This window comes from Marmota marmota, unplaced genomic scaffold (assembly GCF_001458135.2).
Source record: "Marmota marmota marmota unplaced genomic scaffold, marMar, whole genome shotgun sequence".
NCBI lineage: Eukaryota > Metazoa > Chordata > Mammalia > Rodentia > Sciuridae > Marmota > Marmota marmota.
The window spans coordinates 26,816,990-26,832,937 of NW_026000221.1; the positions used below are offsets into that span (position 1 = coordinate 26,816,990).

At 54.5% G+C, this 15,948-nt stretch overlaps 1 protein-coding gene across 12 annotated transcripts in view; it reads right to left on the bottom strand.

Moving 5' to 3' along the window:
- Nod2 (nucleotide binding oligomerization domain containing 2) overlaps nucleotides 1-7,506 on the bottom strand; it is a 35,091-nt gene extending 27,585 nt beyond the window's left edge. For 8 of the 12 annotated variants that reach the window (XR_007343487.1, XR_007343488.1, XR_007343489.1 and 5 more), the window contains exons 1-2: nucleotides 3,781-5,283; nucleotides 1,651-2,117 (exon numbers count right to left, since the gene is read on the bottom strand). Coding sequence is in view for 6 of the 12 variants with exons in the window: in XM_048792205.1 (XP_048648162.1) it covers nucleotides 1,651-2,117; nucleotides 3,781-3,805 (492 nt within the window). In the remaining 6 variants the exon portion in view is untranslated. Of the gene's footprint in view, nucleotides 1-1,650; nucleotides 2,118-3,780; nucleotides 5,286-7,432 lie in introns of those variants that run through there. The other 4 variants (XM_015488751.2, XM_048792204.1, XM_015488748.2 and 1 more) reach the window with 4 other exon arrangements.
- Between the last annotated feature and the right edge of the window lie 8,442 nt (nucleotides 7,507-15,948).

The following is a 15,948-nucleotide window of genomic DNA, read 5'->3' on the forward strand; positions in this document are numbered from 1 at the left end:
TGCCCAACCACTGAGTCCCACCCCCAGCCCTATTTTGAATTTTATTTAGAGACAGGGTCTCCTTGAGTTGCTTAGCACCTCGCTTTTTTTTTTTTGGCTGAGACTGGCTTTGAACTCATAATCCTCCTGCTTCAGCCTCCCAAGCTGCTGGAATCACAGGCCACCACACCCAGCTCTCATTATTTTTTTGATCTTAAATACTTTCTGATTTCCAGTATGGTTTCTTCTTTGATCCATAAGCTATACCATTTTTTTTTTCTTTACCAATCCAAATACTTCCTCTGTCTGGGCCCTAGGCATCTCAGCTAGCTTCTCCAAATCCCTCAGAGCATCCAGACCAGACCACACTGCTGATCACTTGATCAGGGACAACCAGACATTAACTTGTAACTTCCTGGGTGGGCCGCTTCTATCCCTCCAATAAAACACAAGAGACTTGAACAGGTAGGTCTTATCTGCACTAGTTAGAGAGGACCACAATGTGTCTGCACTGTGAATAATTAGCCAACTTGAGTCAACTTGAAAACAGAGTAGTTTATTTCATCATCCTCCACCTAGCCTTACCTAGGTCCACACATCAAATATGTGTTTAAAAACAGGCAAACATAAAAACTACAAATTTCCCCAATTCAGACCATTCTAAAACTCCAACTGCACTCCACTTCATTCATTCACTCAGCAATCCATTCATTTCAGCAGCAAGTGTTTACAGAGCACTTACCATAGTACCATGGACTCTGAGTACAAACTTCAGGTAAGAGCCTGGAATGTGATAAGCTCTGAATAGCGTCTGGCTGAATAAATGAGCGAATGAATTAGTGATGAATGAATGGTCAAGGCTGTGGTCCAACAGTGGCTCTCTGCTCAACCACCGTCATCCAAACCACTTTCCTGGGCCTTAATTCCCTATTCTGTCAAGTGGAATGTTAATGCCTCTTTTCCATCTGAAGGCCTGACGATCGCTGTTTGAGGAAAATAAAACAGAGCGTTTCAAAAAATACCCACAGACACTTTTCTGTCCTTGCGGTCTCCGTTGAATCATTGTATTTTCAGGGACAGCTACATCCCAGCTCCAAACGCCTGTGATCTAACATGATTTCCCATTAGAAATCCTACGAGAACATATTAGTACATTGCGTGCTATTTCAATTATTGATACAGACTTAATATAGTGAAGCGTTATGCTCTGTTGAGCTGTTCATTTAAAAGACAGCGATAAGATTGTGCAAGGACAGAACATGGCTTATAACAGCAGTCAGGGGTGACGTGGATGTGTGCTTCTTATGTGCCATATTAAATTCTCCCCAAAATCACGTAAGATAAGTATGGAACTATTTAGAGTATTGTTCAGATGAGGAAACTGAGACAGGAGAGACTAAAGATGCACAGGTTCCACACAGAAGTCGGAAGCACCCAGAGCTGACCTTGACCCTGCATCATTCCGGCACCAGAACCGGAGCCTGGTGCCAACCTCCTGCCCTCACCAGCAGTGGTTCACTGCCAATAACCAAGGGCAGCTCCTCCCCTCCTGGCTGCTCTTTAGGGGGAATCCCGTGGACCGCGTTACCCCACGGGCTGACCTCCCAGGCACAGTCAGTCTGGATGACTAAGAGCCTTTCCTGTGCTCGCGGACCCCAGGCTGTGCCTCACCCTCTGGGAGGACGTGAAAATGGGCAGTCTGATGTCATCACACTCGTACTGGCTGATGAAGCCGCGCTCCCGCACCAGGTCCAGCACAGCCTCCACATGGCTGTACAGTCTCCTGACGATGGCCGGCCGGTGACTCTGCAGGTCTCGGGCTGGGTGGAGTGAGTGGGGGTCCCAGCCGTCACGTCGCTCAGGGGACTGACCGCCGGCCTGGGCTTCCTGGAGAGCTGCGACCAGCTTCTCACAGCCCCAAGCGCCCTTGTTCCCGACAGTGTCCAGCAGGCACCTGGCCAAGCGGGAAAGAGGCTGGCCTGGGAGGCTGAGGCTCTCGTAGTCCTCCCAGGAGAGGACTTCCCAGGACAGCAGCCAGTCCAAGATGCTCTCGAAGCCCTCCAGGGACCCTGAGACCAGCAGCCCCACCAGGTGACTCCTCTGTGCCTGGAGAGCCTCCTGGGAGCACATCTCACAACCTAGGGAGAGACAGAGAGCAGGGCTCAGGAGGGCTCCCCAGCAGCCAGGGAGGGGCGGCCAGCCCACCCCAGGACCTGGTCAGCCGTGGCGCCCCCCCAGCGTTACGCACCCCAAGCTCTCCACGGTACAGACTGCAAACCAGGCCCGAGCTCCAGGTCCCACGGCAAGATTGAAGCAGCCAAGAACTAAATCAAGAACCCCTGGCTCCCATCTCCTGCTCCATCCCCGGCTTCAGAGGTCAAAAGGGCTGGAGCTAAGATGAGGGGCAATGTCTCCTGGGGGATCAGGGAATTGGCTCTCTTTGAGGCAGGAAGAGAGGACCTCGCCACCAAGCTCAGACTCCCGCCAAGCAGCTTCAATAATGCGTGAGCACCATCCTAAATGCTTTGCTGCGTGAATCCACTTAACCCTGCCTGCCACTCTGAAATCGGTGCCGTGCTCAGCCCCCTTTTACAGAGGAAGAAACTGAGGCACACAGGGTCATGGTTGCACAAACCGTGCATGAGGCAGAGCTGGGACCTGAAGGCACGCAGCGCGACTTCAGGAGGCATGCCCTTAACCCCCTGTATTGGAGTTCCCCACAGGGCCTCGCGCCCACCCCTGTGTAGGTGACCCACGGCCACCCAACTGGGGGACGTGGCTACCGAGATACCAGGCGAGGTGAGGTGGAAAACCGTGGTGCCAACTAAGTTGTTTCAGAGCCTGCTGGAGCGTCTGCACACACACACACACACACACACACAGCCGCCCCCGCGGCCCTCACTTCCTCCACACACACCATCACACATCACAGGCTGGCACTGTCACCGTGGCCGTCATCAATGGCTTACTCTGGGCTCAGCCCCCAGACTCTGGGAATTTGAGGGGAAGTGACCTCCAGAAGCGTCAAGCGCTAGTAGGATCCCTGAGTGGCAGAGAAAATCTCTCAGCATGGTCAGTTCTGTGACTGTCACGGGGTCAGGGACAAGGGCTGGTGCAGCGCCCAGGGAAAACGAAAGTGAAAGGAAGAAAGGCACGGAAGAAGACAGCAGAGGGACACGGGCAGCAAGTGGCCTGGGGGCTTCACCTCTGTCCTGCTGGTGGCTTCCTGCTGGGCCCATGGCAAAGCCTGGGTCTCCTCTTCCTGGCCCCCATCCCTAAGCCTGGCACGCGCTTGGCCCAGCAGAGGACCCTGGGAAGGGTCACCAATCAAACCTCCAAGCAGGGAGAGGGGGGACGGGAGCATCCTGCACCTTCTCATAAGACAGTGACATGCAGACTGGCCTCATGCCTGGCCTGCATGTCACCTGGACCTGTGTGTCCGGCAGCTTGGGGGAGATGGTGTCCCTATGCACAGGCCACTGTAAACCAGGAATCAAGACAGCTCTCCTCGGTCAAGAAGGTGTCCTCACTGAGCCACCAACAACCAGGGACAAGGGAGGGGAGGACAGCAAGGGGCAGTGGAGTTCTGGGTGGGACCTGGGGTCGTCTTAGCAGCAGAGACACTAGCCCCCAACCCCTGTCCAGGTCCTAGGAAGTAACTGCCCCCACTCTCCCTCCCTGAGAATAGCCCAGAAGAGGGGTCAGCACCCTCCTCAGCCCTCAGCCTGGCAAGCAGGGTGCAGCCAGGAGAAGAGGAAGGTGAAGACTAGGCCGAGCCCAGGCAGTGCCCACTCCTCTTACCTAGGGGATGCCCGGGGAGGGACATCCGCTACCTCCTTCTCATGTGGACAGTCTAGCCCAGCCTCTCAGCAAAGCCCACCAGGCAGGAGGAGCAGGCAGGCCAGGCCAACTGTGGGTGAGCCTTGAGCAGAGAGGGGCACAGGACGGGCAGTCCTGGGGCATCCACAGACCCCACCTTCAGGGGAAATCCCGAAAGGATGGGCCGGAAGCCGGAGCCAGCTACCAGAGCACCGTGATCTTGGCACAAAGCCTGGTTGCGTCCACCGTGGCCCTCACTGAAAGGCAGGACAGGGCCCACTGGAGACCCGAGACACACCCAGCAGACGTGCCCACCCCCAGGGACAGGAGCTGCAAGGAGCAGGCCCTTCCCAAACATGCCAAGGCCAGGGCTGCCTGGCTAGTGACATAAGGGACTCAGAGGGAGAGGCTGGCCCAAGCCATGAGGCCTGGTGATTTGTCCTCCTGCCAGCAGTGGGAAAATCCCATCTGTGCCAATCCTGTGGAAACCTCAGAGCGAGGAGAATCCCCAGGGATTCCCAGCCAGCCCCGCCTCTCAGCAGGTGTTGCTCTAGCTCTTCTTAAACACCTGGCAAAGAAGACTGACCTCGGTGCTGTCCTCACTAGCCAGCTCAGGAAGTTCATAAACTCAGGAAGTTCTTCGTTATATCTAGCTTGAGTTACTCCTGCTTCCACTTAAATTGGAAGGGAGGGAAATAGGTAGATGTTCACTTATCACTTATTCCATAAAAACTGTGCCTGAAATCTTACCACTTGCACCTTTATCACCTGGGCAGACTCCTCCTCTTTAGATCAATACTTCAGTCGGTCTCTATTGCCTTTTCTTCTCTAGTTATTAGAGGTTAGGAGTCACTACTGTCCTCCCCAAGGTGAGGCTGAAACAAAGAAAGGCACCACTTTGTGAAACAGAGGGTCAAGGTGACCCATGTGGCACCTCCCTTACCCCCAAGCTCAGGCCTGCACCCGGACACCTCCTTCCTGACATCACAGCCTGCCTGGCAGTCACAACAGGTGCTCGGTGTGTTAAAATCTTAGCCTCCACCCCCTGCAGACAGAAGGAAAGGGAGGCCCAAGGAGGCCCAGCTAGGGCTGCCTGGGTCCGAGCTGGAGCCAAGCCTCCCCGGGAGTATTAGATCCATTCCCTCCTTCCCCTGGCCACAGGGTCTATCCTCCTCCCCTGCTCTCGGCTGCTCTTCCCTCAGAGACCACTCCCATGGTGACACTGTGGACTAATTCCTCCTCCGTGAACGTAAAGCCCACCCTGGGCTGCTATCCTCGTTCAGCTCCAAGCCCCTTTGCCCCCTGTCTATGGCTGAACAGCTGTCCTCAAATCCTCCTGCTCTTCCCCTCTGATGGCCCTTCCAACCCTCTGATGGCCACTTTGGTCGAGGTCACCCGTGACCTCCCATGACACAATCTCATTTGTCTCCTCTGGTCTCCTCTGCCAGAGGCGTCGGTCCCCACGGCTCTCCCTCCCCCTTGACACGCTCCCCTCATGGCCCTCAGGTCACCAGACTCCGACTCCTCCCCCTCCCACTGGATTCTCTCTCTCTCTGTCTCTCTCTCTCTCTCTGGCTGGTTCCTGGAACTGAGGCCCCAGAGCTCAAGGACTAGACCTCTCCTCCATACCCCCCTCCCTGAGTGAGCCCACCTGCTCTCCTGGCTTGAAATACCAACCTCACGGTGACGATGCCTAAACTGTCCTCACCAGCTCCAATCCCACCCCTCACTCTTCCCAGTGGCCTACTTGACACCACATGGATGTCTGGGGGCATCTCAAGCTGGAAAAGCACAAAACCAAATCCCTGACCCTCCCCCTAAACAGCTCCATCTCAGCGATGGCAGCCCCAGACTTGTAGATGCTCAAGCCAAAGCCTCAGCGTCCTCCTAGGCTCTACCTTTCTCCTGCACCCCACATCCTGGCAACCCAAGCTTCAGAATACTCACTGAATCTGAAATCTCTGTCCTGGGTGGTCCCCCTTCACTGTGTCCTCCTGTTCCCTCATGCCCTACCGTCCACTCTCAGCCTCACAGCTAGCTGAACCTGCTAAGGCAGAGCAGGTGGACTCCCCCGCTCAGAGCCCTGTGGTGGCCCACACTGCCACCTTCAATGACCCATTCAGTGAACACTCAGCTCCCTGCCACTTACCTTTCTGCACTCACTTCCTCCTAATTCCTCACCCATTCCTGGTCCAGCTACACTGGCCTCCTCCTCCTTCCAAGAACAAGTCAGGCCTGCTCCTGCCTGTCATATTCCTGCTTCAGGACATTTGCACCAGCTCTTTGCTTAATGGGTACTATCTCTAAGCCTCCCCCCCAAACTAGTCACCTGGCTTGTCCCTCACCTCCTTAAGACTTTGCTCCGTGGTCCCTCTCTATGCTATACAAAACTGCCATCCCCAACCACAGCACCCAACCTTGCCTGTTTTCTTTTTCTCCATAGCTCTTCTCACCCCCTGAGATGCCATGTGTTGCTTACTTCACGGCTGGTGCTCCTTTCTAGAGTGTGCACTCCACAAGAGCAGGGCAGGAGTGCTGTCTGATGTTTCCATGGCTGGGTTTCCCTTGTCTCCCTCCGTGCATTGAGAAAGGTTGTTGGAAGGAATGAAAGAATGCACTTGCTCTGTGTGGCTCCAATGGCACACAAGGACCCAAGGGGGTGACAGAGGCAAGCCACAGCCGCTAGCTGAATGAAACAAGAGCTGCAGCTGCAGAACACTGAACGGCCACCTCACAAGTAACAGGCTCAGGGTGGGGGCCTATGCTGCAGAGGAGTTCCCACCAGGGTGGGAGGGAGGTGGCTGGACGGGGCACTTTCAGACTCAGATTGAGAGAGGCAAAGGGGGCTTGAGTCACCAAAGACCAGGGGCTCTGGCAGTGCCATAACACAGGACCAGTGGGGATAGCAACCTGGTCTTCACTAAGAGGCCAGAGGAGGAGTGGCAGGCCTGCTTTTTCCCCTCTGAGAACAAGGGCCCTGGAGGAGCCAGGTCATGGTCCATGGAGAGCCAGGCAGGGAGACAGGGAAAGAGCCAGGAAAGTCAGAGCATCTGGGAGCCTGGGTCCCCGCTCCAGCCCCATCCACCTGAGGAAGACGCACCCCAAGGCTGCAGAGTGGGAGAGCTTTCAGTTTGCCTGAAGTCAGGTAGGACCAGGTGGCTGCTCCCCCAACCTGAGAGCAAAGCAGAGGCCCACAGCCTGAGACTGCAGCACACGGCAGGCCTGGGTGGGTGGGCCTGTCTGGGCAGGGTGGGATCTGAACTGGGCCTTCTCCGCACCAAGGGGGAAGGGAGAGGCCAGAGACCCCAGTAAGAGTTACAGGGCGATGTCCCTCGCTGGCCATGGAGAGAAAGGACACAGTCTCCTCGCTCCACAGCCCCCACCAGCCCCAAGGCACAGCCTCTCAGGTCGCAGAGACCACTGAGGGTTCTGGCCAATTTGTCCACACCCCCAGAGCCCTGCCAGGGGGCTCCCGCCCTCGCGACGCCCCGTTCTTCTCCCTCCCCTGGGGGAAACCGAGGCAACTCCTCCCCAAGCCGGGCGGCCAGCCTGGCTCCGGAGCCAAGTGACCCCGGGGCGGGACCCTCGGTGCCCACTGTCCGCCTGCCTTCCTGGGGCCTGGACAAGCACTCACCGCCCAGCGGCCGGCACCCGGATCCTCGGCCCAGCCGGACGCGCCTGCACCAGGGGATCCGGCAGGTCCAGGATTCGCCCCGCCCCCGGCCCCGCCTCCCGGGCCCCGCCCACTTCGGCCGCCCTCGGCCCCGCCTCCCAGGCCCCGCCCACTTCGGCCCTGCTCCGCCCCGAGGAGGCCACTCCCCTCCCGCGCCGTGCGGTCCCGGGTGGGCTGGCCGGTCCTCTCCCGGGACCGCGTGGATCCGCTGACCCCAAGGAGTCTGGTGCCGGCGGGACTGCGCGACCCTGGCCGCGTTCCCTGGCGAAGTGTGTGCCACCTTCTGGGCCACGTGTCAACCCGGAGGGAACCGGGGAGTCCTGGCAGCAGGCCCCACCCCGGCCCCACGCGCACCCTGGGCCCTGCTCGGTGGAACCAGGTTGGGAAAGTCCGTGGTCAGTAGGAAACGACGCGCCCTTTGAGGGACCAGAAGTCTTAGTCACCCTAGCCCAGAGCTTCTCTTTTCTCAGTTTCCTGTGAAAGCTGAGGCCAGAGGACGCAGGTTTCCTACTAACGGGGCCTAAACACCTGCCTACCGCAGTCTGTCCTAGGGGCCCTGCAGCCATCCCTCCCGGAATTTAAGAGCATGGTTGTGTTTAATTGAGAGTTACTTTAGAACTTATTCCTCCAAGCAAGTGACGATGGTTGTACATTTAAGGTGTTAAAATAAAAACACTTATTTGAGGATTTTTAAAAAAATTGAGGATTTTAAAAAAACAAAGTCTAACTCAAAAGAAAAATGATGAGAAATAAGGAAATAACGGACATTGGAGTAGTGCTTACTATATATCATCCGTTTTTACACGGTTAACCCAGTTAATCCCACCCACTGGTATTGGCTGTTAACATCCCTAGTTTATAGATAGAGAAACTGAGGCACATAAAAGCCAGGTAACCTGCCAAGGCCAACATTAGCCCCACACCTCTGACACGAGAGGTCATGCTCTAACCACTACCCCACACTGCTGAGGAGGGCACATGCTGGCTTTAGGGGCCCGAGTGGGTGGGTACAGATCTGTCTTAGGACGTTGACCACCAGCTTGTCTGTCACATGTGCCTGCAGAGACGACCAGGATGTGGGTCAGCAAAGTGGGGGTGGGGGCTCCCTTCAACGTGGGCAACACTGTCCTGTAGGCAGGGGGCCCCAGTGGGACAAAAGGCAGAAGGAGGGGAGAGCGTGCCAACACAATCAAGCTCATTCTTCTTGAGCTAGTGCTCCTGCCACCACCTGCAGACTCCAGTTTCTTCTGCCTTTAATTGAGGACTCACGTTGGTGACTCTCGGTGGCACCCCCAGACCTTCTGGTCCCTCTTCTTCTGAGGCTTCAGCTTCTTGGACTGAGCGGCTGCGGGTTCCTCGGCTCTCTAGCCTATGGACAGCCATTGTGGGAGTACCCAGCCTCTGACCCTGTAAGCCATGTGCCTCCCCATGGGCTCTGTCCCCCTGGAGAACCCTGACCAAAACAGCCCCACTTTCCCCTGACTCCAGCTCCTCCAGCCACACTGGCCTCCCGGCTGTTCCTGAGATCTGGCAGACCTGCCACCATCTCCAGGCCCTTGCTGTCCCCTCTGCCTGGAATGCTCTTCCTTTAGAAACCCACATGGCTTGCTCCTTCACCTCTTTCGGGTCTTTGCTTACGTGTGATTTTCTCAGTGAGGCCTTCCCTGCACCTCAGTGAGGTGTCCAACTGCAATCCCCCACTGCCCCTTTCCTGGACTTATTTTGGACTTTCCTTTTTAGCGCTGTCTCCACACAACAGGCTCTGTGTTCTATTGATTTATAGCCTTTGCTGTCTCTCTCACTCCAAGGGATCAGGAACCTTCTTCCTTGTTCGCACCCTCTCCCAGGGCCTAGAACGGGACCTAGCATGCAGTCAATATTTGCAAAGGAAAAACACTAAGAAGTGATGCTGTGATCCTAACAACCTGTGACAAGGAACAAACCACCACATCCCAGGAGTCCCTCGGCCTTGGTGGAATGTTGGGTGAAAGCAGCCAGGTGCAAAGAGCATGCAAATTGTGCGACATAGAGCTTAAAAGTAGGGGAAGCCAAATTACAGCGGTAGGAGCCAGAGTGGAAGCTACCACTGGGGAGGGGGTCGGAGGCTGGAGGTGGTGGCGAGGATGGGGACAAAGGGGAAGTCTGGGGTGCTATTTTTGCTCTGAATCGTGGCTACATGGTGCAAATACTTTGTGAAAATTGGTCAAGTTTAACAGTCATTTGCATTTTCCTTTATGGACATTATATTTTTATAAAAATTTATTTTTAAAAGATGCTATACTGTCCATTTATTAGTATAGAAAGATGCCCATAATATACTAAATGTTAAAAGTAGGTTGATTTATTTAAATTTATTTTTTTAGTTGTAGATGGACAACGTCTTTATTTTGTGTGGTGCTGAGGATTGAACCCAGGGCCTCACACGTGCTAGGCGAGCGCTCTACCGCTGAGCCACAACCCCAGCCCCAAGTAGGTTGCTTTTTAACAAGACAATTTGAAGGAAAAAAAAAAAAATCGTCTTTTCAACAAATGGTGCTGGGCAAACTGGATACGCATATGCAAAAAAAAAAAAAAAATGAATTTGGATTCTTACTCATACTCCATACAAAAACTAATCCAAATTGGACCAAAGACCTAAACACAAAAGCTAAAATCTTGGAAGAAAACATAAATTAGATCTTTGTGGCCTCAAAGCAATGATTTCTCAGGTTTGACACTTAAAACACAAACAACCAAAGAAGAGAATTAGGTAAATTGGACTTTATCAAAGTTACAAACTTACGTGTTTCAAAAGATGCTAACAAGAGCAGAGGACTGGGGGTGTAACCCAGTCGTAAAGCATTTGCTGAGCATGTATGAGGCCCTAGGTTCAATCCCCAGCACCTAGAGAGAGAGAGAGAGAGAGAGAGAGAGAGAGAGACAAGGAAGGAAAAAAAAGGCAACCAACAGAATGAGAGAAAACATTTGCATATTGAATCTAGAATATTCTACATTGAAGATCCCTAAAAATAATTTTAAAAAGACTAATGCAATTTTAAATGAGCAAAGGATTTAAGTAGACATTACTGCAAAGAAGATGTAAAAGTGGGGAACAAACACAGAGAAAGATGCCAGACATTACTAATCAGAAGGAAAATGCAAATCAAAACTACAGTGAGATACCCCTTCACCCCCACAAAGGTGGCTATAGTTAAAAGGAGAAAAAAAATAACAGGTGTTACAAAGAATGTGGAGAAATTTGAACCCTCATACATTGCTGGCAGGAATAAAAAATGGTGAAGTCATTGTGGAAAATAGTTGGGTGGTTCTTTAAAATATTAAACATCACATGGAGTTACCATCTGCTCCAGCAATTCCCACCTAGGTATATGCTCAAGAACTGAAAACAGACATGCACACAAAACCTGCACACAGATGTTTATAGAAGTAATATCCAAAAAGTGGAGACAACCCACATCCCCATTAACTGAAGAATGGATTTTTTAAAAAAGGTAATAGGTCCATACAGTGGAATATTATTCAGCCATAAAAAAGAACAAAGTACTGATACCTCCTCCAACGTGGAGGAAATTTGAAAACATTAGGCTTAAAAGGAAGAAGCTAGACACAAAAATGCCATGTATTCCATGAATCCATGTATATGAAATGTCCAGAATAAGAAGTCCATGGAAACAGAGAGCAGATCCGTGGTTGCTAGGTACTAGGAGGAGAGGAGAATGGGGAGAGACTGCTAATACGTACTGTTTCTTTTTGGCACGATGAAAAATTCTGGAATTAGATAATGGCGATGGTTACATAACCTTATGAATATAGTAAAAACACTGAATTGTGAGCCTTAAAATAGTGAGTTTTATGGTTTGTGAATTATATCTCAATTAAAAAACATTTTTTGTTGTATGCTCCTATTTTTGCAATAAGAATCTATGGTTCTTCAAAATTTATGATCAGATTATAAGTGCATTTCTAAAACTCTTTTAAGATAATCCATCTTTCCTAATAAGCACGGACTACCTGTATAATAATATATATATATATATTAATTCCAATGTGTTAAGGGGCATCCATTTAAAACTCTCTGTATGCAGGCCCTATGCCAGGGACAGGCAATCAGGGTGCCATGGCAATGCTTCTATTCCCAAGGGCTCTGACGTAGGCCGCAGCCGGGCAGAGCTCAGAAGGAGCAGGTGACAAACCCTCCAGGAACCCTCTGGCCAGGGCCTGTCCTCTTCCAGACAAACCTCAGGGTTTGGTCGTTTAAGACTCTCCCATGTGGGAGTCGCAAGGAACAGGGGGCTGCGGGCTGCCCTCGGGAGCTGGGACCCTCTCCAGCAAGCCTCCGGAAGGGGACAGCCCAGCACCTGTGGCTGCTGTGGACACAGGTGCCCACCCGCTGTCCCGCTGCGCAGCAGTCCCCAGGCAGCCCTGCCCTCAGCAGGCCCCACGCCCCCCACAGCCCCCATGAGCCAGGACCTGCCTCCCCTCCCCCCGGGGCACCCCGCCAGCTGCACCGCTCCCTCGGGCTCGGGCTGTGCCGGCTCCGAGCTTTCGCTCGCTCCGTGCCCCAGTGGGTGGCAGCAGGACGTTGGGCTCGAGCAGAAGTGGCTTGAACCCCGCTCTGCCTCTGGACAGCCGCCTGTTCTTGGCCAGCTGCTGAGCCCCTCTTGACCCCAGTCTCCCTGAAAGCTCTGTGGAGAGGACCATCCACTTAGGTCCTGCCATGAGCTGGGGGCGTGGCGTGTGGTAAGCACTAAGCCGTCTGTAACGGGCACAGGGTCCCCCAGGCTCCGCACTCCCGGGGTCATCCTCACCCCTCCCTCATGGACGAGGTTCGGTTCTTTGTCCCTACCGTCAAGATGAAGAAACCGAGGTTCCAAGATGAGCCAGCTACTAAACGGTGGATCAACGAGTCCAGTCCATGTCCTTGTCTACCCACTTTCCCTGGAACCTACCTACCCCTCAATACCACCTCCCCAAGGAGGATGCTGGGACCCTGCCGTCCCTACAGGACCCTGCCTTGCCCGCTGTGATCAGCCCAGGGGACCTTCCATTCAGCTCGTATCCCCTGGGTTTGTCCTGTTTTCCCACCAGAGTGTCAGTCCTGGGGGCTCAGAGCTCCCATTTATCATGGCTGGACCTCAGCCTCTGGCCCAAGTGGTAGGCCCAAGTTAGTTTGTTGAGTGACTTACTGAAGGAGGGACAGGCGTGAGGGAAGGACACACCAGGGCAGCAGCTTTCCACTGAGCTGTCTCCAGCCCAGGGAACCCAGTGCGTCTGGGCCTCCTGGGCAGTTCTCTCCCGGGATTCTCTCCGGAATCCTGACCCAACTCTAGCTCACCAGTGACCCGGCAGGCTGTGCTTAAGATCAGCTACCGTCTGAACACGAGTGTCCCCCTCAACATAGCCCTTGGAATCCTAACGCCCAGGGGGTCAGCAGCTGGGGCCCGTGGGCTGTGATGAGGCCTTGAGGATGGAGCCCCATGAGTGGGATTTCTGGCCTTGTACAAGAGCGAGCCTCACGGCCTCCGCCACATGACTTACGATGAAGGCCCCCGGCAGACACTGCATCTGGGGGTGACTCGGTGGTGGATTTCCTGAGCCTTCAGAAGTATGAGGAAGAAATCTCTGCCTAATGTATAAGCCAGAGTCCCCAGGAGTCTGTCATAGCAGCCTGAGCAGCCAAGGCCACCAGACCCCCAGCAAAATAACCCAGCTGCCCCGTCCCCCTCGCTGACACCTTGCTGTGACTGCCGCTCTTCTTTCTCTCCCCCACTGCGGTTAGAATCACCTCTGTTTTCTGAAGCCTTTGTTCTCACCCCAAGCTTACAAATCCCACTTCCCCAAAATGAAATGTTCCATCCACGGAATACAGTGACTTTGAAGAACCAGTTCCTCACCCTCCACCCTCCGTCATGAAGGAACTCGTGGCCAGGCCACATTGCACGGCTTTTCTAAGGAGAAGAAGGCCCCTCTTCATCGTCAGGGGAGGGGGCCCGACTTCCATCCCTCCCTGCTCTTCTCAGGGCCCTGTGCAAGGAACAGACCTTTAAAACAATACAGGGTGGCCCCAGCGTCCAGCAGGGTACTGTCAAAGTCTCCACCTGAACAAACAGGTTGCCCAAGAATGGGAGGGATGTTTCTCCTGAGAAGAAAAATTAGATTTTCTCTGCAACGTCCTCGTGAATCTCACACACATCAGACCTGGCCATTCAGAGGGGGAGCGAGGGCCAGGAGGCTCCACTGTAGTGACCGGCACTCCCCACACCTACGGAGCAGCCTGACTTACCCCACCGGGCCTCAACACCACCACAGTGGTGTCCCGCAGGTCATTCTGCCTGTGGCTGCAATGTCAAAGTCCTGCAACTTTCAGAACCTTTGAAATCTTGTTAATCACCTCTGCTCACACACCAGCTGTGGGGAACAAGACTGATGGGACCCCACGTCCTGTGTCATCTGCAAAACACTCCCCAGTTTGCATCTGCTTCACCCCACCTGAGGGGAGACGCACCTGGGGGTGATCAATTCCTGTTGAACTTTTCAAAGAAAATGTTTTGATATCATGGTCCCCCGTGTGCCCGACATCGGGAATGGCAGTGAGAGGAATTTCTAGGACTCAGTTATCTGTTCAAACAGAATGCATTCCGCAGGAGGACTTGATCCGATCTCATGTTGCGGTTAGGAAAACCAAAATTCAGAGAGGGAAGCGGACGCCCAGCATCGCGCTGTGACTCTGGGCTCATCTGGAGTTCCAGCCCAGACAGCCCCTCCTCACGTTCACCCCCATGCACCCCCACCCCAACTCCTTCCAGTGCCCACAGGTGGCAGGCACTGTGCTGGGTGTTGAGTCAGAAATACGGACCCCGGTGAAGTCCCTGCCCTGATGACATTTGAGCCAGACAATCAATCAGGAAGCAAAGAAGCAAAACAATGACACATCTTGACAGAAATAAAGCCGTCACCTAAGGATGTGAGAGTCCATCCTGGAAAGAACCCCGGAAAGGGTATTTCCAGTTAGAGGAACAGGAGGAGGGTCCAGGGCGGCTCTGGGCGTGGGAGAGTGGTGGCAGGGGAGGACCCAGAGGTCAGGACCAGAACAGCTAGCAGCTCACAGAGGCCTGGGTGGGGAGCTGGCTTCATTCTGCATGTGGCGGAAGCCACCGGAGGGTCCCAGCAGGGGAGGTCCACTCTGATCTTGAATTGCACAGAGGACATGGGACTCTGAGGGGACAGCACTTCCCCTTACTCCTCGTGCCCCTTGGTGCCCCCTCCTCACTTTCTGGCTTCAGTACTGCAATGAGGGGTGACCACTGTTGTGTCCCAACCCCAGCAGTGACAGTGGACCCTTCTCTGCTTGTCATGGACTGAGTGGGTCCCCCCAAATCCAGTTGAGATCCTAACACCCCCTGTGATGGTATTGGGAGGCAGGGCCTAGGGGAGGCCTGAGTGCAGTCCCCGAGAAGGAGACTAGTGTCCTTATGAAAAGACCCCTGTGTCAATGACAAATCTTGACAGAGGTGTGCCCTCTCTCTTCCATGGAAGGGTACAATGAGAAGATGGCCAACTGTGGACCCGACACGGACTCTGTGAGCACCCTGATAGTGAACCTCGCAGCCTCCAGAACGGTGAGACCCGGTAGTCATGCAAGGCCGGGGCTGCGGGACTTGGCCGGGTGCCGGGTGGCCCAAGACAGGGCCCTTCCTGCTCCCTACTGCACACAGCGCCATGCTGCAGAGAAAAGCGACACTAGCCGGTGGCCGGGCACGAAGCCCCAGTCACTGCACCCAGCGAGGCCCTCCCGACCCGGCCAGACACCCCTCCACGTCTGGGGTTTCCAGAGAAGGCTCCCGCCCCTGTCCCCTGCAGCTGCAGACTCCGGCCCGGAGCTGCCGGCCAAGGGAAGGGCTGAGTCGGAGCCGGCATGGCACAGCAGGCTGGGCAGAGCCGGGCCAGGCAACTGGGGAGCTGAAGGACAGAGGAGGGCGGTCCAGCCTCACCTCTGACCCTCCATCGCCACAGCACAGGCCTCGGCCAGGCGACCTGAGGCGCGGCCCGGTGAGATGCCGCACCTGCGCCCAAGGGCTTCCCAGCTGGCAGCCGGAGGCCACCTGCAGGGCAGCTCCCTGGAGCGTCTCCCCCGACAGACCTGTCCACAGGCGGAGACTCAGGACACCAGGTACTGCCAGGAGGTGGGGCTGGGCGGTCACTTCAATAAACAAGGCCAGTAGGTAAACCCTGCGACCTAGAGCCCAAAGAGAAGGACACACCGAGGGCTAGAATAAGGGGCTGTGTGGCCCAGAAGAGCGCTGTTGTAAGCGCTGCCCACATCTCAACTCAGGCCTGGGACCAACCAGGACGAAGCTGCAGAAGCCGATGAGGAAGAACTGGCCACGGCTCTGGCTGTGACAGAGACGGCCGATAGCGCTGAAGGCTTTAAAGTTGGCCACTTCTGGTCATCCCAAAGTCCCACTAGTAAGTACCAG